This window comes from Odontesthes bonariensis, chromosome 22 (assembly GCF_027942865.1).
Source record: "Odontesthes bonariensis isolate fOdoBon6 chromosome 22, fOdoBon6.hap1, whole genome shotgun sequence".
Lineage (NCBI taxonomy): Eukaryota > Metazoa > Chordata > Actinopteri > Atheriniformes > Atherinopsidae > Odontesthes > Odontesthes bonariensis.
This window is the reverse complement of record NC_134527.1, coordinates 26,147,968-26,169,835: the sequence shown is the minus strand read 5'-3', so window position 1 is coordinate 26,169,835 and position 21,868 is coordinate 26,147,968. Positions and strand designations below refer to the sequence as shown.

Here is a 21,868-nt window from a genome sequence, read left to right as displayed (position 1 = left end):
TCACAGAGATCATTCAGTCTTTATTTTCAACTAATGCTATGAGTAGATTTATTTTATTTGAAGATGTAAAAGTGGCATGCGCCTGTCATTAGCATTACAGTACTTAAACCATCATTAATGTAGGAAAGGCTATAACTATCTAGTGCCATTCCATTTTGTAGGCTTATGTAAAGTTGACTGGTGTGCAGATATTGCAAATACCCAATGACATCAGTCATAGATATCAAGTGTGTCATTAATGTTTATGACACTCTCATGTAGACACCAAAGTGTTCAGTGTTATTTTAGCTTGTGATAACTATATTTTTTGCAGGTGTTACAGGTTACAGTTGCCTTGCTTTGCTGAAATGGATTGGTAGGTAACCGGAGAAATACGAAATTAATATTCCTGCCTCGGTCATTAACGGTCATTTTCAACCCTCCGCTACATCAAACACAGACTGAGGAGTTGCCTTTCTGCCAGCAAACTGGAAGTCTTTATGTTGATGGCCACTGTGAAAGATGTTATTGTGTCCCTTGATACTGACACAGTGATTGACAGAGTGGCAGAGAAGAGCGATTTAATGAAAAAACTGCTTTTGTAAGGTGAGGAGATTTATTTAAATGAATACATTTGTGTTAGGATTTAATTGCATTTTTCACAGAAAGTGATGAGATTACTTGTGTGATCGTATAAATATTCATGGTGGGCCGCCATGGCCAAAAAATGCCCGGGCCATTTTTTGGTCCCAGTCCAGCCCTGCTGACCAAGACATGAAAAACCAAACATTTATAACAGTTTCTTGTTTATCGGCACTGATTTTTGTTTACTTAACTTGTGTCATTTAGTAGTTTTGATGTCGTCAGTTTTGTTGTGGACTCATTAAAAATCTTAAAATTACATGTTGTGTCCAAACTTGCCTCGAGCTGTTTCTCCTGTCTGTGCCCACAACAATCAGAAACAGTCACACCCCGTTTGCTGCCATCCAGCTCACACACACGTTGCATGTTTATTCGTAATCTATTTTCTGTTGGTGCATAAAGGCGTGGAAGTCAAAGGGGAGTAACCTCTGTAAGAATGTGGCTCATCAGGTTCGGATCCTCTGATCCGACAGGTTAGACACATCACTGAATCTGGAGCTGAATCTGCTTGGCAAATCATCATAAACTGGAGTCCGTCTGCTCTCAAACTGTTCAGATTATACTACAATAATCAAGCTTTTATTCACCTTTTTCCTCCTGAGCCTGTTGGCTATCCTGGCAGCCTGTTTGGACTGAGCGAAAAAACCTGGAATAAGATGACTGTCAACCTGAGTAAGAATAGCGCTGCACTGATGGCCGCCTATAAGGAGGTGGTGGACAGCAAGTCGGATACAAACTGGTGAGCTTTTTTTCACGTAGAGGAAAAGTGAAGGCGACAGATTTCACCTCCTTATTGGCTTAAATTTGTCATCTGTTTGTGTGTTTTCAGGGCTCTGTTTACCTATGAGGGCAACAGTAGTGATATTCGGCTGGTAGATATAGGAGGTGAGACCTGAGACATATTATCAGATGATGAACCTCTTCCTGTTTTTTTTGTTCACTTCTAGAATTGACTGGTGACTATAAGTTGCTCAGACCAGGGCAGGAAAACCTGAAGTAGGCTCTCTAAAATCTCGATCGATTCGACTAACCTAAATTCAGACTAATATCGGTAGGCATAGCAGCTGGCCACATGATGAATGTGGAGTCAACATAGAGCAGAATCTCAGAGGAAGGTTTCCATCATCTTCATCAAACACACCCAGCATCAGGGTTTCTCTGTTGATCAGACAGACAGTAATGTGAATCATTGGAGAGACATTTATAAAAAGAACCACAACAATCTCCATCATGTTGGTGTTGTTTCAAAAGGGAGAGGCCCATGGAGAATCATATATAGTGGTTAAATTTATGAGTCATGTTATCATGGGCAACTTATGGGTCAAAAAATGAATAAATAAATAAATGTGAGTTTGTTATGGCTGCGAATATATATACATCAAGTTTCTATTATTTTACTCAAATGTTCTACAAACCTCATGTCTGGAAAAGTTGTGAATTTCTCTAAAATGCAACAAACACATTTGTAAATGTACTAAATGGCTATATAGTTTAGTTTAAAATTAGTTATTTTTATTGTGTTCACTGACCAACTTCATTTATCTAAAACACAAAACCAAATGTAGAATCTGAAGCATCAACACACTCAGTAAAAGTTGTTCCAGAGTCATGTTTCCCATTGTGTTCCATCAGCTTCCTTTTAATGACACTTTTTAATGGTTTGGGAACTGAGGACACTGATTGCTGCAGTTTTTCAGAGGAATCCATGTCCATTCTTGCTGAATCCAAGATTTTAGGTGCTCAACTGTCCGTGGTTGTTGTTGTCTGATTCTCCTCTTCATGATGCTCCATACATTTTCAATAAGAAACAGATGTGGACTGCAGGCAGGCCAGTCAAGCATACACACTTTGTGTGTATGAAGCCACGGAAGTTGTGCAGAATGAGGTCTGGCATCGTCCTGCTGAAATAACCATGGCTGAACTTGATAATTCTTGATGATTTCTGAACTTGAATTGATGATTTTCTGATGGAGTTTGGCACAACGTGGTGAGCCACGGCCCATCCTTGTTGGAAAGACTAAGCCTTTGGCAGATGCTCCTTTTATACCCAATCCTGACACCCTCATCTGTCACAAGGTAATCTGCTGATTGGAGAATCTTCCAGAACGTTGTTACTGTAGATTCTATAAACTTTTCTGTCTTTCTTTGACTTCAGAACAACTTTTACTGAGTGTGTTGCTGCATCAGATTTGACATTTGTTTCCATTTTATAAATGATGAAGTTGGTCAGTGAAGACACTGAAAACCATTTCTTTGTATTAAAGGGATAGTTTGCCTCTTTTGACATAAAGCTGTATGACATCCCATACTAGCAATATCATTTATGAACATTGACGTTGACGAAAGTAGTCCGGCTCGTTGGCTGGGGTTTAAAAAATAAAGCGTTTCGCTTCTCAAAACAATATGCGTTCAAAAGAGTAATACATTTGCATCACAAAATCGTTCTCCAGGAAAAAGTCAGACCTCACAATCGCTTGGCGCTATTTTCTCTCCCTTCGTATCACTGCGTGCTGTGTAGACCATGCAGACCGAAGTGCAGACCGAGCAGTCCCCTGCTTCCGAGCAGTAAACACCGTAACAGGCGCAGCTGTCAGCAGGTGGCAAAACGTTGCATTTTTAGAAAACTTCCTGACCTTTTTGGAAATGGGGTTTGTAGTTCATTTATGCACATGTGATAAACTTCACAGTGTTGTACTAATGACCAGCTGAGTCATTTTATGGTTAGAACAGAAGAAGTCACCTTCTCATACCTCACAATTAGCAGCACTGGCTGTCATCTGCCAGATCTACAGCTGGATTCAGAAACAACACATCTTTAGCCATCTTCTCAGCAATTTTAATAGCCATACTGTTCAGATCGGTGGATGGTGAAGATCCTAAAAGACCAATGCAGATGGATGATTAAGCTTGAAGTAAAAACAAACAAAGAAAAGACTGGATAACTAAATAAGAAAAAGAGAACTGAATACTTCATAGACAGCAAAAGTAGCAGGAACAGTGACTATGATCTGACAAAGTACAACTGAAAACCAGGAACTCTTATGTACTGAGGGGGATCAACAAAGGAAATACAGCTGTGGTGATTGGTAATAGAAATCTGGTATGAACAGAGACAGGAAGTAAAAAATACATAACACACAAGGAACAAGTGTCTCCAAAATAAAAGAGGAAGTAACATTGACTTAGTTAACTGAGAGAATCCAGTTAAAGAGTTGAAATACTAGAAAGTAAAATACAACAAAAATACGAACTCATATGAGGCATGAACACAAAAGGAAACCAGAGAGTTATGTTTAAAGACATAACTGGGAACACAAGTTGGAAACCAAACAGGACTCAAAGAATACAAATAACTATGAAATAAACTAGAATCTAACACAGAACTGGGAGCAAAAAATAAGGTTCAGGCTCAACACGGCAAAATAACCAGAAAATGGTTCAGTGAAACATAAAAATTCAGAAAACTCAAACAAAAACCTACAAACACTAACACCAGCATTTTTTTGTCCTTGTTCAGTCAGTCGGGCCCATATTGTGTTTATTTACTTTAATGTTACTTTAACGCTTTAATGTTTAAAACACATGATTTCTCTTTAACTGTGTGCTGCTGGAGCCTATTTTTGTTCCCACTTTCTGGCTGAAATACTGCATTTTAAATCATGTTTCTTTAAGTTGTCTCTCCACAAGTGCACAGTCTACTCTGATTGGCAGACATTATGAAAACTTATTTCATGGTGATGTCATTAAGTAAAGGAAGAAAATCCATCCATCCATCCATTATCTATACCGCTGAATCCGTCGATCGGGTCGCGGGCGGGCTGGAGCCTATCCCAGCAGTCAATGGGCGAGAGGCGGGGTACACCCTGGACAGGCCGCCAGTCCATCGCAGGGCCACACAGAGACATACGAGACAAACAACCATGCACGCTCACACTCACTCCTAAGGACAATTTAGAGATGCCAATCAACCTAAAGGAAGAAAATCCTGGAATACAAACCTGGCGTTTCAGTCAGTTCAGGAACAGAGGATTCTTCCCTCTTTGGTGTAAACTTTGGGCTTCCGCAGGTTTTCTGCACTCTGAAGCAGGGATGGTTATTGGTCATCGGTCAGTGGAGAGGCGCCGAAGATGAAAGATGTTGGAGGCTGTGATGAAGAGACAAACGGTCAAATTTCCTAAATACAAAGAAGGTTTGGGTGTTAATAAATGATTTAACATGTTCCTCCAACATATGTGTGCGTATGTCTGTGCAGTGGGTGGTTTAGAGGAGTTGGTGGAGGAGCTGAACAGTGGGAAGGTGATGTACGCCTTCTGTCGAGTCCAGGACCCCAACTCTGGTCTGCCCAAATATGTCCTCATAAACTGGGTGAGACGCTCATGCATCATTTAATTGAATTTAAATTTAATTTAATGGGCTGGTTTTTAAAGTTTCTCCACATGTTACTGCACACATACATTAATACACTTTATTATCTGTAAGGGATTCTATCTGAAGTGTTTTAGGCTTAATGTTCTGTTAAAATCTTGTCAGAAGAGCTACTTTATTCTATTCATGTCTGTTACAGTGTGCATTATTATAAATTATATGTAGATTTTAGATCAAGATTGATATATTTCTGGAATTTCATCAAGTTATTCATTTTAAAGATGAGACTTGGTTCAAGTCTGCACTCAATACCCTGTTGAAGTAATCCAAACATCAAATACTGAGCTCTCTTTCTCTTACTTAAAACTCTGTTTTTAACAACAGTTGGGGTTTGTAAATGCTCTTCGCCCTTTTATAAACTCTGCTTCCAGCGGGATTCACAAGTGCCTGCTGAAGATATCAAAGCGTCTTACAAAGTTTGAAAATGTTGCTTCAGATCTGGTTCATAAATTTAACTGAAAATGGTGATTGTGAATTGCTCTCCATTCAGTGTATTGGGCAGTGTTCAAAGATGTGACTTGTGATGCTAAAACATGAATTAGCAGGAAAATGAGAGTAACACAGCGCTCATGTTCTTCCTTTGCTGTTGGTTTGGCTCTGAACCAGCACTGGAACCATGTGATACCAGTTAAACATTGTGAAGGCCGGAAAGAAAACCTGGAGCAGAGCGCAGTCCTGAGACTGGGATGGTGCTTCAGTACCACAAAAATCCTAAAAACAATGTAGTGGATTTCTGTCTCAGACTTAAAGCCAGCAGAACATCACTGGAGAGAGCAGAACAGTGAGGTGCAGATGCTTTAATCTAAAGTGGCCGAACCGGAGAGGATCTGTAGGAAAGGTCCGTTACAACCAGAAATGATGTGTGTTTGTGGACTCAGACAGGTGAAGGTGTGAAGGACTCCCGGAAAGGAATTTGTGCCAACCATGTGAGCGCTATAGCAGCTTTCCTGAAGGTTGGAATGATTTTATATGTTAAATTAGCTGCACAGTTCGGTGCTTTCAAATAAATTATGGATTAAATGAAAGTGAAGCCACTGAGATAAGTTATTTCTTAATGAATTTTTGTCCCTAAATTCTGAGAAAACCTTAATTTGTCACCCCCACCCTGAAACTTGACGTGTGTGATCTCAGGGAGCCCATGTGACAATAAATGCCCGTACAGAGGATGACGTGGAGCCGGAGGTCATCTTGGCAAAAGTGGCCAAAACGTCTGGAGCCAACTTTAATTTCCACAAAGAAACACAAAATTACATAGATGCACCCAGAGGACCTGTGGTGAGAGGACACACAGATTGCATTTTTACAAATAATGTCATAAAATTTACCATAATACAGAAGATGTGTTACCCAGTCCCACAGGAAAATGTTGAATAGTCACAAAAATGTGTGTCCATATTGTGAGCATATTCTCACTGCCTAGTCAGAGAAAGACCTTTGTTGTGATTAGGGAGCTGGGGGGTGGAGCTAAACATGAGATGAATAATTGGGTTCTATTTCCATCCCAACCGTTGATGTTTTAACAGTACTTTAGTTTAAAAATGTATTTCAGAATTCAGTCACAATTTCCTCATCCTCTTTGTCTCTGTTTCATACCTGTTTTATACATTACAAACAACTTGGTTGAGACTACATTTGCAAAATGGCTCTACCTTATCTAGTCCTGTGTCGTCTCTCAAGTTTGTTCCTTTGTTTAGTTTAGTATGTTGTGTCTCCTTTTTTTAATTAGCGGTCAGTCAAACATAAAAAAAAGACCTTTTAGCATCTAATCTTGTGAAAAATGACATGGAGTTTAGGAAAGATGGTAAAAAAATACTTAAGGACTAAATGAGAATTCGACCATACAGCTTTGATTTGGGTCTGCAGCTCTGAAGCAAAACTTTTCAGTAAATATTCAGCCAAAAGTGCTTTAGATACTTTGTCTGCTGCAATTTTAGCATGCTGGAAATTATGTCACACATGCCATAGTAGAGATAACATGAAGTATTACTTTCTTATCAAAGTTTGTAATTGTAAAAGTAAAGACCAGACCTTATTCGACCAGACCTAAAGTTCACCTGCCTGTCTCTGGCCTGTAAATCCTGTGTTTAGATCCAACTTCTTCACCTCCCCAAGCCAAGGTGGTAAAAATAAATAAAGTCTCTCAGGAGAACACTGTTTCATCTGATCTTGAATAATTAATGAGTTCATACATAATGTGTAGATCTAGACAGGAGAAACTAAATGATGTATTTGAATATAAACCACAGCTTCTCCTCTGCTCACATAACAGGGTTCTGTGTATCGGAAAGTCAATGCGGTCGAGGAAATTCAACAAACCAAGAAGAAGGATTTCTGGGTCGAAGATCAGGTTTCTCCACGTTCATAACACCAGCAGTCATGCAAACTAAAGCACCTGCTGTGTCGTTGGTGTTAACATGATTCATCTCTCCTCATCAGAGGGATGAAGAAATGCGTCGAAAGGAGGAGAGCAGGCAATTAGAGCAGGAGAGGCAAAAACTAGAGAGGGAGATGGAGGAGAAACAGGCGAAGGAAAGGGAGATGAGAGCCAAGGAGAGAGCTCAGCAGATCGAACGAGAAAAGTGAGTCAAACAGAAACAAACATTCAAACAATGAATTAAAGACTCATATGTGAGCTTTGTTTTTGTGTACATGACAGGATGCTTCAGAAGAATAGGGAGGAAGAGGAGAGAGAAAGGGAGCAACAGCAGCAGGTGAATGAAAAACATCAAATTAGGAACTTTCTGAATATCTGGGCCATCTTTCTTCATTTTAAAGGACAACTCCAGTTTGGTCAGCCTGGTTTGTTTCCCATTTGTTAGTCCTATGTGACTGTTGTGTAACAGGTTTATGTAAACATGGTTTATGTTGAGTTCTGTGCTGCTGTGCTGCTGGGAAACAAGGATCAGTATAAAATACTGTATAAGTGGATAAAGAAAGCATATTTTTTTAAAACTAATGTCAAATACCTGTTCACCGCTGATAATCACAACACATCAGAACATTGGCAATCTCTCTCAGTTAGCAGACACATTTAACTTCTGCCCCTAATGGTTGTTATGGCACTGGAAATTGTTCATTCGGCCAGACATGGTCCAGAGGCTATGAGCCTGGCCTAACTAAGGTAAAAATAGGTTCTGTACTGGCCAGATGGGGCCCATGTAATAACCTGGCATTAAAATGAGCTTCCACATGTGAGAGCCAGGAGTGGCCCAAAGGTTAAAAGAAAAGGCTGACTTGGGCCATGTCTGGAGGAAATGTGGCCAAGTTGAGGAAGCTACAGCATCACTCAAGTTCAAATGTGGGCCAAAAAAACTGTAGATGTGGGTCATATTTTGAGCAAACATTCTTAATTACCTGGGGAGATTTAAATAATGCCTCTCCCTTTGCTACGTATATTTCCAGTGTTCAAACAAATTTGTATTTCCATTGTATTTTACCTCTATGATTAATATATTAACAATATAATTTACCTTTGCAGATAAATAAGTGTTATTGACTTCAATTAAATTAGATTAAATTAAATCCAGTTTAAGCTTGACTCTATGGGACATACAGAAACTAGCACTACAGTGTTGTTTTCTAATAAATTGCTCAGTAAGGTTAATTTAAAGCATTTACACAACCATGAATCAGTTACCACTAAGTTACCACTTCTAAAAAGTTTCAGGTAATTTATTTAGTGCTAAGAATTCAGGTAGCTCATGAAGCTAACTCAGGTTTCTTTTTTAAACTAACAGAGCTATTATTATTATTTTTAAATCAAGCTAAAGACATTTTCCTTTTAAGGTATACATTTTTTTTCTGACCAGCCCCTTAAACTGAGGTCTCCTAAACCTATAAATCCTGTAAATTCCACAAAACAATAATCTCAGCTATTTGCTCAAGACTCTGACACAATACGACGTTCAGTCTAAGTTTAATGGCAATTTATCCCAAATTGTTTCGGTTCTTTCTTGTTTAAGACTGATATTTTATTATAAGCTGTCTGAGTTAATATGATGTGACTCTTTTAGAACCAGCAGGAAGGTCAAAGCAACATGAAAGGAATCAACTCGGCTGCATCTGTGCAGAAAGCTAATGTGAGTACGTATTACACTGCAGACCAAGATACAAACAGGTGATACATAGCACAAGACTAATTATATTAAACAATTTAATAATCAAGTTTAAATGAATGGCGATGAACTCCCAACAGGGAATTTCAGTTTTGAGCCCTCTTTTTTTAAACCTATCCCTGTGGTGTATGGTAATTTAATTTTAACTTTTGGGGATATCCCTTTAAAACCTCAATTACATTCACAGGAAGCAAAGTCTCTGATTTCTCAGAGATCCTTTAATCCCAGAGACATATTCAAGCAGAAGGAGCAGAGCTTTGCAGTCTGCGACATACCTGTTGCATCCAGACCTGGTAAAGTAATAAAAAAACACAACAAAGCAGACATAAACAACATGTGTTGAAGCGAATCCTTTAATGAATCCTTTTTTTCTTAGGGAAGCTTCAGAGTCCATTTTTTTCTCAGAAGTCTTTTGAGAGAGAAGCCCCGGTGCAGCCTCGGAGTATCCGAGCATCTTCCCCAAGCCGCGGCTCGCCGGTCACACCTGTCTCACCTGTGCTTCCCATGTCACCTCCTGCAGCTTTCTCAACAACACTGCCAGAGGCCATAGGCTCACCTCAAGTTTCTGCAGGTCAGACACACATCCAACACCTGGTAGGGAGCAGTAGAATGAGCTGCCATTCATTCTGGGTGCTCAGGTACAGTTTGTAATAAAAACCTGGAGGAATTCTGTTTTAGGTAATTCAGGAAAAACATATTTGTGTGATGCAGACTTTATTTTTGATTTGTGAGGAATTTGTCTGCAGCTCAGAGAGGTAAAAATAATCAGATTTTAAATATGAAAGTGGACTTTATATTACATCACCCAGAGAAAGGGCTGGGTAACATTCAGTGATATTTCAGTTAATATTACTGCCTCTGTGTATCTATTATTAGTAGATTAGTTATGTTAAAGTGGGAAAAAGGAGAGGAGAGAACAAACTTAAAATCCATCTTTTGCTTTTGGAATTGATTGTTAAGTCAAAGCATACATAAAGAATTAACACATTGACTCCCAAGTCACGTAAAACTACGTTTTTACTGCCCATGCGTTGGCTCCCAAATGGTAAAAATACGTTTTTACGTTTTTTTTATGGATTCTGAATCTATACATTCTAATGCACATTCTGTGTGATTTTTGTAATTATGTGATGAACAGAACTGACATAGATGGCAGTCAAAAACTGGTGTCATCATCTGGACATTTTGATCATTACGCCAATGGCTTTGCGTCAACTCAAGAACAATTTTGATAACGCTGCATTGATTGTTGTGCATTTCCGCATTTTGTCCAATCGCACGTGTCGGTTTCCAGAGGGTGACGGTAAAGTAACATAAACAAACAACAAGAAGGAGAAGACACGTGACAAGTCTAAGGAGGCGGTCTTATGAACAGGTTAGCTTTGCAACATGCGACACGACGCAAATCGTAAGTTACGAATGTAACTACGGATCTGTTTCGACCTCACTCTGACCGTCACTACGGTCTTAAAAAGGAATGATCACCTTCGTTCTGCCTATCACCGAAACCATATGTCAAAAAAGTCACGCCCGTGACCTCCGGAAGCAGAACGACCTGCGCTAACAAATAGCAGGGATTGCTCCCAGTTCAGTCTCCTACCTTGAGCGCTTCAGGCTGTTCTGAGCGACAAAAGATAGTGACGGTCAGCCCTCGGTCTCACAGATCCGTAGTTACATTCGTAACTTTCGATCTGTTTTCGACCTCACTCTGACCGTCACTACGGTCTTAAAAAGGGATGACAAATACCAAAATGGTCGCGAGGAACATAAAAGCTAATTATTAAAACCTCGCTCGGTCACGGACATGAGGGCGGCGTCGCCGACCGAAGCTGGGCGAGTTACATCCACCCTATAAAACCTAGTAAAAGTGCATGGCGTAGACCATGAGGCCGCTGCACAGATATCGTCTGCTGGTACTGCCCTGAGGGCAGCCCAGGACGTTGCCATACTTCTGGTAGAATGAGCTCTTATACCAGGAGGGGCTTGCATCCCCCGTGCCTTATAGGCATGGGAAATAACCTCTACTAGCCAATGGGACAGCCTTTGCTTTGAAAGAGGCAACCCCCTTTTTGCTGCCCCATAGCAGACAAAAAGTTGGGAGTGTGCTCTCCTCAGTGGCTGTGTAAGGGTCAGATAAGCCCTCAAGGATCTCACTGGGCACAAGGTCAGTAACTTCTCCTGCTCTGCCTGAGAGGCAGAGGCAGGCTGAAACTGATCCACCTCCAGAACATGGTTGATGGACTGCCTGTTAATAACCTTTGGTAAAAAGGCTGGATTTGGCCACAGTGACACACCAGTGCCGCCTTCCCTCCATCTGAGGCAGTCGTCACTGACAGAGAGGGCACACAGTTCCCCGACTCGTCCTGCTGAGCAGAGAGCCAGAAGGAAAGCAGTCTTGAGTGACAAAGAGCGTGGATCGGAATCCGAAATGGGCTCGTACGGAGCTTTCGTGAATGAAGTTAAAACCATCGGAAGATCCCAGCCTGGTGCCCGTAGGGTACGAGCTGGACGTAACCGGCGCGCCCCTTTCAAGAACTGGCCAACCAAAGGATGCCTTCCGAGAGGCCCGTTGTTCGCCCCCTGGTGGAAAGTGGAAATGGCTGAAGCATAGACTTTCACCGTACTAACCGCCTTGCCTTGATCCAGTTGGGACTGCAAGAAGCGTAACACATGAGGCACAGGGCAAGTTGCTGCTGGCTCAATATCCATACTACGGCACCAGTCAGAAAAGATTCCCCATCTGAGCGCATAACTGGCTCGAGTAGATGGGGCCCTGGCGTTGTTGAGTGTCTCCTGTACAGACTCATCTAAGCGATCAGCGACCGGCTCTGCAACGGCCACACCCAAAGGCGCAGGGCGGCTGGGTTCGGATGCCAGACCTTCCCGTCTGCTTGTGACAGCAGATCTGCTCTGCTTGGCAACTGCCATGGCTGCCCCTGCAGTAACTGGAGCAGGTCCGAGAACCAGAGTCTCGCTGGCCAACGTGGGGCAACCAGCAGGACTGTGTGTTGGCCCTCCTTGATCCTCTGTAGAACCTGAGGGATGAGAGGGAGTGGAGGAAAAGCGTACAGTAAGCCTATTGGCCACTCTTTCGATAGAGCATCCAGGCCCAAACTGCCCCCCTGCCCCCTGAGGGAGTACCACTCCGGGCAGTGGGTTGTTTCTGCTGATGCAAACAGGTCCACTTGCGCAACCCCGTACCGCATCCAGATCTGGTTGACCACATCTGTGTGCAGTCTCCATTCTCCCAGGAGTGGACCAGTCCTGGAGAGCATGTCGGCCGCACCGTTCTCCACGCCCGGGACGTGCACAGCCCTCAGTGACGCCAGTCGTGGCCATGCCCATGTTAGGAGCTCCTCCGCCACTTGGAGGCATTTCTGGGACTTTGTCCCCCCCTGGTGGTTGACGTGATACACCGCAGAGGTGCTGTCCGATCTCACCAGAACATGGCTGTGCTGTAATGTTGGCAGGAACCGCTGTAGTGCAAGGTGAATGGCCTTCAGTTCGAGAACATTGATAAGTTCCCACGTCCATGGAGGTTGCCAAATGCCCCACACTGAACGTCCTTCCCAGACAGCCCCCCATCCCGTTAGGGATGCATCCGTCGAGATGACCTGTCTCCTGTGAGGATGACCCCCCAGGGGGACGCCACTGAGCAGGAACTCCCTGTTCCTCCAAGGACGCAGGGCTCGGATGCAAGCCCGAGAAACACGCTGCCTGACCTGCCTGTCGTCTCTCGGGTGGAGTTGGAACGCATTGAACCAGCATTGGAAGGGACGTGACCTCAGCAGGCCAAGAGAAACCACTACGGCTGCCGCAGCCATCAAGCCCAGCAACCTTTGGACTCTGTGGGCGGTAACTAGTCCGCCGAGCCGAAAGCACTTCAGGGTCTCTATTAAGCTGTCTGCTCTCCGGCCAGTGAGAGACGCTTTCATGTGGGCTGAATCTAGGAGGATACCCAGGAATTCTGCCTGTTGGCGGGGCCGCAAATTGGATTTCTTCCAATTTACCACGAAGCCCAAGAACTGGATTGATCGTATCACCACTGCGGTGTAAACCATTTTGAATGTCAGCACCTTGAGGTATTGATTTAGGGGCCTGAGGTCGAGGACAGGCCGATGACCGCCGTCCTTTTTGGGCACAATAAAATATTTGGAAAAAAACCCAGCTCGCTGTGCGCTGGGTGGTACCTCTGAGATAGCCCCTTTTAAAAGTAGTTCTCGAACCTCGTTGTCGAGCACGGACTTTAAAATTGGGTCTCTTACAGCTGTTATTCTGACCCCTGAAAAATCTGGGGGACCCCGTCGAAATTGTAGCCGGTACCCGTGGGCTACCATTGCCACGACCAAAGGGTCTGGCACAATCCCCTCCCAGGAGATCCGAGATAGCTGGGAAGGGCATCCGACGGGCAGCCCCTGACTGCTACGCCGGACCACCGCCCCGGCCTGCGTTTCTGCCCCTGTTTGTTTTTGATCCCCGCCTCCCCCTGAACTGGGGATGTGGGGCTGGCCCCTGGTTAACTGCCTGAAAATACTGGCCCTGAGCGATACTAGCCCGAGGAGGCCGGCCGGGCTGCCGTTGCCTGAACCTACCCACTGATGCTCGGTCGACGCCGGGAGCTGCTCTAACACATACACGTTGGACAGCCTCCCTTGAAGCCACAGCACGTTCGGCACGGTCCAGCACCTCCTGGGATCCTGGATTAAAAACACGCCCAGGTGCCACAGGGAGGTTAATCAGCTCAGCTTTAATAGCCTCTGGCAGAGAGGTTTTGCGCAAGCCACACCTGACGACGGCACAACACTGCCGAGGCCATCGAGTCTCCTACATCCCATGTGAGCTGGGAGTGAGCAGATAGAGCAGCCTCCACCAGGGCCATGGCATCTCCGTCTGCCGGGTCTAGCGTCTTACGCAGAGCCGCCAGCGTCATAGCAAGGGCATTGCCCATACGGGCTGCTCGTGCCGAAGCGTTAAAAGACCTAGTGACCAGGCGGTCTGTCTTTGCACACTCCTTACGCGGGCAACGTGGATTAGGGGATGCCCGCACAGGCCCAAGTGATGTCCAAGAGGCAATTGACGCCTCCACTGGTGGTCTCCCAGCCCTGTTTCAGCAGGGTATACAGCCATTGCCAACTGACGGCAGCCTGGGTTAAACTGGGGCCGCTGCAAGGTCTTACCCTAAGCGGTCCTCAGCATATTGGTGTAGTCCTCCGCCACGGGAATAGAAGGTGGGGGGCTAGCGTGAGATACACCCTCCCAAACACCCCCATAAGGAGCTGGGTCTGGTGTGGGGGGCTGAAGGCCCAGAATTTTAGAGGCACACAATACCCTTGACAGCAGATGGCTTACAGGTATCTCCCCCACGACTGTGGACTCACCCCTAGAGCCAGTGTATAGTTCACCACCACGGCTGCCTCCACCTGTTGTGTCAGTGGTCTGCGACACGTGGAGGAATAGCACGTCTGTATCGGCCCGGTCCTCCTCCTCACCATGGCTCTCAGGCCTGCGTAAGGGGGGACCCCCCTGGCCCGGCGGTAGGGATGGCGGTAGGGATGGCGGGCCTTGATGGCCTTCTAGCCTGTCCATCCTCCTTGATAGCCCCTGGAGAGCTGAGAGGATTTGGGCTAACCCACTACTACCGCCCTCTGCTGCCTCAGCTGCCTCAGCTGGAACAGGGCGCTTCGCAGCTCTGGGGGCCTCTTCCTGGTCAGACCTATGGGGGGACTCACGCTGCCGGTCTCTTGAGCATTTGCGCGTACGCTTACGCCCATGTTTACGGGCCGACCGATGGGGTGAGCGTCGCCTTTCCGCCCTGCCTTCATGCACGTGACCAGACACCTGGTTGGCACGGCGAAGTCGTTCCCCCCTAAGCAGGTCAACTGCTGCACTGCAGGGGTTGTCCACGTCCTCCAACACGTGGGCGGCCCCAAGGCAAGTAGGGCACTCCCTGTGCCCGTCTGCGGTGCTCATCGCAACCATGCAGACTCTGCAGTGGTGCAAGGCCATTATGGCGAGTTGCAGGAAAAAAAGTTTTTAACTGGTGGCCGGCAACAGCGTGCAAACGCACCTAACCGGCACACACTTAACCCAACGGCTGCGAACAGCGGCTATAGGGTGCTGTTTGATTAACCACTTAATTAATTAATTTATTTATTTATTTCACCACTGAAACAGTAAACAATTATCAGTAAGCACCAATCTGTACTTACCTGAACAACACTCATTTATTTATAACAATAATCCTTACTTTATCTGGCTACTTACCTGAAAAATTCCAGTGGCCAAAATAACACACAGAACAAACAAATATACAGGTGCAGAACTGAGTGTTTTAAAACAACAAAAAATGCCCAAATGCACTTGCTTACCCACAACAGTGCACGCATGCACCTACTGGCTTACACAAACTCACCAGTTACAACAGCGGTAGAGTAATGTTAAACTTAAACAACACACTACACTTAGAAAACAATATGCTACTAGCAATACAAAATATATGCAAGTGTAGCGCTAGGGTAGCCTGTAACGTATGCAAACGCGTTAAGAAGGCTCACTTAGTGGTAACCAACAGCAACAAAAAACTTAATAGTCTTCCTCTGGCGGCCTGCACCAGTGCGCGAACGCACCTAGCAGGCGCACACTAACCCCACGGCTGCGAACAGCGGTATAGGGCACGCAACGTATATACAACAATAAATAACAAAACAAGTGAAGCGCTACGGTGATCTGCAACAGAGCGCGAACGCAATTAAAGCAGGCTCACGGCAACGTGATATTAGCTTAACTGCACAGTCCAATTCACAGGGACACAAGGCACCTGTTACCCTCGGGTAGTGAATTCTGTGACTGTGTAGCGTATGCAAAAAATATCTGCTTCTTACCTGGTCCGGTTTTGAGGCGATCAAGGTGAGAGACTGAACCGGGAGCAATCCCTGCTATTTGTTAGCGCAGGTCGTTCTGCTTCCGGAGGTCACGGGCGTGACTTTTTTGACATATGGTTTCGGTGATAGGCAGAACGAAGGTGATCATTCCTTTTTAAGACCGTAGTGACGGTCAGAGTGAGGTCGAAACAGATTCTCTGACCCGGATATGTAAGTATCTAAAGTGCGACAGGCTGAAAGAGCGCACGTTTCACAAAAGCCCCGATATCTCAGTTTGTTGTTGATTTTGGTGGATACCCGCCTTGGTTTAGCTAAGGATAGCTCGCTAATGGCGGCACCTAGAGACACGCAGTTTTGACCCACAAAGAGTTTAAAGTCTCAGCTTTCAAACGAGCCATAACATGTTTCAGTGGCCCTATCACATAATATGCTGTGACTGTACAAAAAACATCAAAAAATGGTTTAGAACGCTGGGATTCTACGACATAATTCCGTAAACACCGCCGGTATTCAATGTGTTAAGATTTCAAGCCTCTCATTCAATCCTCAGTAAACACAGATGCTGGTTACACATACGAAGAGGAGTGGTCAGACGAGTTTGATGACGATGCAGAAGAAGCGACTCCAGGTTCGATGACAGCAGTAACAAAAGATGTTTTTACAACCTAAAACTGTTCCTGAAACAGTATTTTTATGTGAGAAAATATACTTCACTTCACTTTTCCACACGGTGAAGCTGTCATGTTATTCATCCACAGAGGAAAGTCCAGCTCAGGATTATCTGTACATGGTACCAGAACCAGACTTGATCAGGGAGGAGCTGCATGAAAATATTTACCAACCTACATCAGTGGTGAGTCCACTTTCTCTGGGACCTCAACACATGCCTCTCTGCTGTCAAAGAGATCAAAAAGAAAATTTGTTCAATTTTATTAAAACAACATCCTACAATGATTTATAAGGATCACAGTTAAAGCAATACAATGTAACTTCTCAAAAAGCCCATTATGGAGCTCCCCCTACAGGCTTGGAGGTAATGTACGGTTACACTGTCGTAAATACAACACCCTTTCGCTTTCACGTTTCACGTTTGTTGACGAACCGGCGAGGAGTCAGAAGGTGCAAGCTATGTCGATCGAGAAGGTAAGAGTAATCAAATGTACCTGGGAGCGTGAGAGGGGTCTATTTGTTTTTGCGGTAGGTGTGCCAGAAAGCAAGTCGAAGTACTTCCACTCAGCTCCCGGGCCGCTCCCGGGCCGCTCCCGGGCCGGTCCACAGCAAAGTTACATAGCGCAGTTTTTCCAACTCAGACCCCGAAGGGCATAGGAGACAGGCCAATCGTAATATTAAAACTCATTCTAGCCGCACAATTTTCTTCAAGCTGTTATTTTAAGGTAGAAATGTTACATAGTATTGCTTTAACTATTTTAATCTTGTGAAATCAGTCAGAGGAATAATTTACACTTCTGTTTCCAGAACGTTTCTTCCTCTTGATCATCTATCTGACTGTATGTCCACCAACAAAATTTGAACACCTTTGACATTCATCTTCCTTCTTCACTTTAATTCTTCTTATTTTTCCATCCTGGATGCCCATATGATCATGTTAATCTAATGTATTTCCTCACACGTGGAACTTAATCAGTGTTGGTCACTTTAAAAAAGTAATTAGTTACAGTTACAAATTACTTTTCCCAAAAAGTAATTGAGTTAGTAACTCAGTTACCTCATTGTAAGAGTAATTAGTTACTCAGCAAAGTAACTGTGATGTTAGTTTTCTTGTTCTATACGCTATTACATTCTATAACATTTTTAACGTCAAAGATGTTTATATTAACTGATTGAAGAATAGAAACACTATATACAGTATTTTAGAACATTTGGTATTTATTTGAACTCAATAGATTGCAGCCTGCCATGTTAGCATGTGTTAATGTGAGTGGCTTCATAATATTTGAGTTGCTTGAGGCAGACGTGGATAGTCTTTTTTCCTGTGCATAGCGTGCATGTTACATAAACATTCTTGCCTTTAATTTCAATGAGCGAGAAGTAGTGCCAGTACTTCCAGTTTGAGAACGCCACCTTTGAATTTCCCTGGCTCGTTGCTATCGTCGCTGTCTTGTTGTGTTTGGCAGTCAGAGTGTGCAGTTAGACAGCGTGAGCAGGGCATGATCCGGCCACCAAGCCAATCATCATTGTATTTGCAACAGTGTCAACATTCCCACCCCTGCTCTCTCCAGGCAGCTGATGTGTGGCCAAAACCTGACACCTTGAGCTTCATTCAACCACATTGTAGTAACGCGCCCCTTCACATTCTCACTAACGGCAACAGCGTTGCAATGATGGGAAAAGTAATTAATTAGATTACTTGTTACTGAAAAAAATAATGCCGTTAGTAACGCCGTTATACTCTAACGCCGTTATTACCAACACTGAACTTAGTAGTGCCCGAAATGTTTAGGTTTATTAAAATGTTGTGGTTTGAATATCAGGCTGGGGATGGTGATGTGACGGGCAGCGGACAGTGCACCTGTGCCAAAGCTCTCTATGACTACCAGGCTGGTGCGTACACACTCATCAATCATGTTGAATCAGTTTGAACAGAATGGTAAAGAAACCTGTCTGATGTTTCTGTTTTTATTAAGCAGTTTCTCAGCGTCTGTTCTTGGCTGTGTCCCAATTTTTCATGTATACAATATATACACATATATATATAATAAATTAATCTGGTCCTCACCAGGGCCCTCATGTACAAAGACTTGCATGGATTTCCTACTGAAACATGGCATACGCTCAAACCCAAATGCCCTCCAACGTACAAAAATATCTGGATGTATGAATCTGTGCGACACAGCACGCATCAATCCAAGCACATTTCGTTTGTACATCCCAATCAACTTGGAATTGAGCGCATATGTCGGAGTACCCGACTCCTCCCTGTCCACGCTCTACTTAAATATGCAAATCATTTAAATTAAAAAATTATTTAATCATTTAATTTAAAATCATTTAAATGAGCCCTACACCCGCGATTCCCCTGAATGCACGATCAGAAAATAACAAAAAAGAATGAGTGAGACGGGAAAAAAGAACAACTTCACAGAAAGCGAGGTGCTATTTTCTGAAGTGGAGGTGCGCAAAAATGTGTTCTTTGACATGCTGTCCCCCGACACAGGCAGAGAAAACGTAAGAGGAGTGGGTGAGAGAGCGTGTGCGGTCTAAGAAGCGCACACAAGCAGAGGTGAAAAAGAAGTGGTCCGACATTAAGGTGGATGTGAAGTGGAGACAGGCTGCCCACCGCCAAAGTGTGGCCAAAACAGGCAGGGGGTGGGGGTGTTTGAACAGAGAGTCGGCGCAACTATGGGTGACACTGCTCTCTCTGGAGTGGTGGGAGCACATGTGGGTGACACTGATTACCCCCAAGGTAAATACCTATGTTTTTGTGTAACTTACAACAAACGTGTTCATACAGTAACGTGCAGAAGTGCGCCGGGGAAAAGGTGAGGCTGATTAAGACATTTCACACTTTACGCACAGGGTTATCACCATTTGCACAAAGAGACGATCAGGGGCTTGTTAGAAAGATCTTAAGCTGTAGTTTAACCAGCAAAAAACAGCAAGAAACAAACTTTAACCACCGACTATGATGCTGTGAAGACGGGATAGAAATTGGAGGCGCACATGCTCAATGCACGTCAAGGGAAATAATATTAGGACAATAACACGAATAAAGTTACTCACCAAAAAACCACCCATCGCGCACAGTGCCACCTTGTAGTCTGTTCCCAACAATGCTGTTACTCAGAATGTATGAATCGTCCGTTGAACCAGGGCACCTCGCCACAATGTTGGTTAATTGCATTTACGGATCACATATGATCTGTACATTGATCGAATGAAAATGTTTCCTCTTGACATATACAAATTCATAATGTGATTGTGCTTTTATAGCAATGTGTGTGCAGTTGATAGCTCCAATTACATAAGGAAAGCCGGCTCTCGCTTCAAATTGGGCTTTAATGTTGGCCTGTTCAACTGCATTGTATGGGAATTTGATATACCTGGCTGAGATGCAGGTAATTCCGTCCCACCGCGTGGCATGGCTTGGCTCAGGGTAGACTGTCCCAATCGGTTGGCCAGCTCCCTCTGGAATGCCCCGGTTGCTAGGAACCCCAGTCATGCACATCACCTGTGGGCACAAGCGGCGCATGGCTCCTTGCTGTGTTGCGCTCCGGCCGCAGCTCTGCGCACAGTTCCAGGAGAATTGCCCTCGGGAACCTAAAGCGGCTGATGAGCCAGTCGCCATCATGTTCACACACGCTCTCTTCGAATTGCACCATTTGCAAAGTCTTATAATACCGCTAAAGCAGCCATTGTTTTTAATGGTACACATTGCACCACTTTGCGCAGGCTTTTATATCCACTCGTGTAATTGCAGACACATGGGGGTGTTAATTGTTCATGTGTCTCAAATGTGCACATCACAGTCTGAGGACTAATTATTTTCACATTTATCTTTTATAACAGCTTCCCAACATCCCCTCTAAGTGTCGCCAAAGAATCAACAGCTGTAGAAAAGTGCGTACGCCAGCCCTGAAGCTGGCGTGAGGCACTGCACATTTCCACAGTCATTTCGCTCTTTATACATCTGATCGTTGACGTGAAAACCCTTTGTACATGAGGCCACAGGTCTTAAAATGAGCTAAGTTCAACCTCAAATGAACACATGACATATTACACAGTGTCATTATTTATTGAACTAAAACTGAGACAAAACACAGAAGCAGTGTGTGAAAAACTAAGTGAACCCTTCAATCAGGAATTAAGAGGGTAAGTAGCAGCCAGGAGCTGCTGATCAATGCACTAATTAATTGATCATCAGTAAGTGTGAGGAAGGTAACAAGACATAGCATTCAGTCAAAATTATTTCATTTGGTTTTCTTGCTAATGTAAAACACTTGGTAGCGTTTGTTTTAAAGGTGTAAATAGACTGTTTTTTCTTACTTATGGGTATCACTTGTCTTCCACAGTGGATGACACTGAAATCACCTTTGACCCTGACGACATTATCACTCAAATAGAGATGTTGGATGAGGGTTGGTGGAGAGGTGTTGGACCTGACGGACACTATGGCATGTTCCCTGCCAATTATGTGGAGCTTATCTAGCTTTTGTTTTCATGTGACTTGAAGGCCATGAGATGAATATTTCTCCTACATCAGCTTGTTCATCATGTTTTATATCATCTGTGTTTAACATTACTTCTGTAACACACTATTAAAATAAAAGACATCCTCTTCAGACTCTTCATATTGAATTGTTTTATGAAAAGTAGAATATATAATATACCATCTTGCTTGAGATGTAACAAAGGCCAAAGTCCATTTTTATGCAGATGACACTGGTGTTTAGTTCGATACCAATCAGGATCACTGTCATATACAAGTATACATACGTAGCACGGACAAGTTAAAGATAAAGGTTAAACATTTATCTTTAAATGTTATAGTGCAATTGAATGAAAGAGCAAACAGTATAGGTTCAAGGCGATAATAGAATATTGTAGCTACATTAATGGTCACCCCCTCCCCAGGTGGTGATCATGATATACTGCTGGTATCCTTTAGGCACTGATTGAGTGAGCAGTGGTTGACGTCTCCTAGAATGAATTTAGGAGAGTCAGGGAAGATGACTTCCAGAATTTGTTCAGTGGCTCCTGTATGATTTGCTCTGGGGTGGAATTATACTAGGATGAAAAGAGCTGAGGAAACTCTCTGGGAAAGGAAGAAAGGGTGGAGGGAGACTGCCAAAAGTTCAATGTCTTTAT

General features: G+C 43.8%; 1 protein-coding gene across 2 annotated transcripts; it reads left to right on the top strand.

Annotated features, from left to right (window-relative positions):
* The first annotated feature begins 1,085 nt into the window (after window positions 1-1,085).
* LOC142372789 (drebrin-like protein B) lies at window positions 1,086-21,349 on the top strand. Of its 2 annotated transcripts, XM_075455760.1 has the most exons (15): window positions 1,086-1,360; window positions 1,451-1,506; window positions 4,874-4,986; window positions 5,925-5,999; window positions 6,178-6,321; window positions 7,316-7,393; window positions 7,483-7,625; window positions 7,703-7,757; window positions 9,060-9,125; window positions 9,349-9,454; window positions 9,538-9,732; window positions 16,593-16,670; window positions 16,801-16,895; window positions 18,535-18,604; window positions 21,073-21,349. In XM_075455760.1, the coding sequence occupies exons 1-15, from the start codon at window positions 1,278-1,280 to the stop codon at window positions 21,207-21,209; spliced, it is 1,494 nt and encodes a 497-aa protein (XP_075311875.1). In that variant the 5' UTR covers window positions 1,086-1,277; the 3' UTR covers window positions 21,210-21,349. The 2 variants fall into 2 exon arrangements, with proteins under 2 accessions (XP_075311875.1, XP_075311876.1); XM_075455761.1 differs by lacking the exons at window positions 5,925-5,999; window positions 6,178-6,321.
* The last annotated feature ends 519 nt before the right edge of the window (window positions 21,350-21,868 follow it).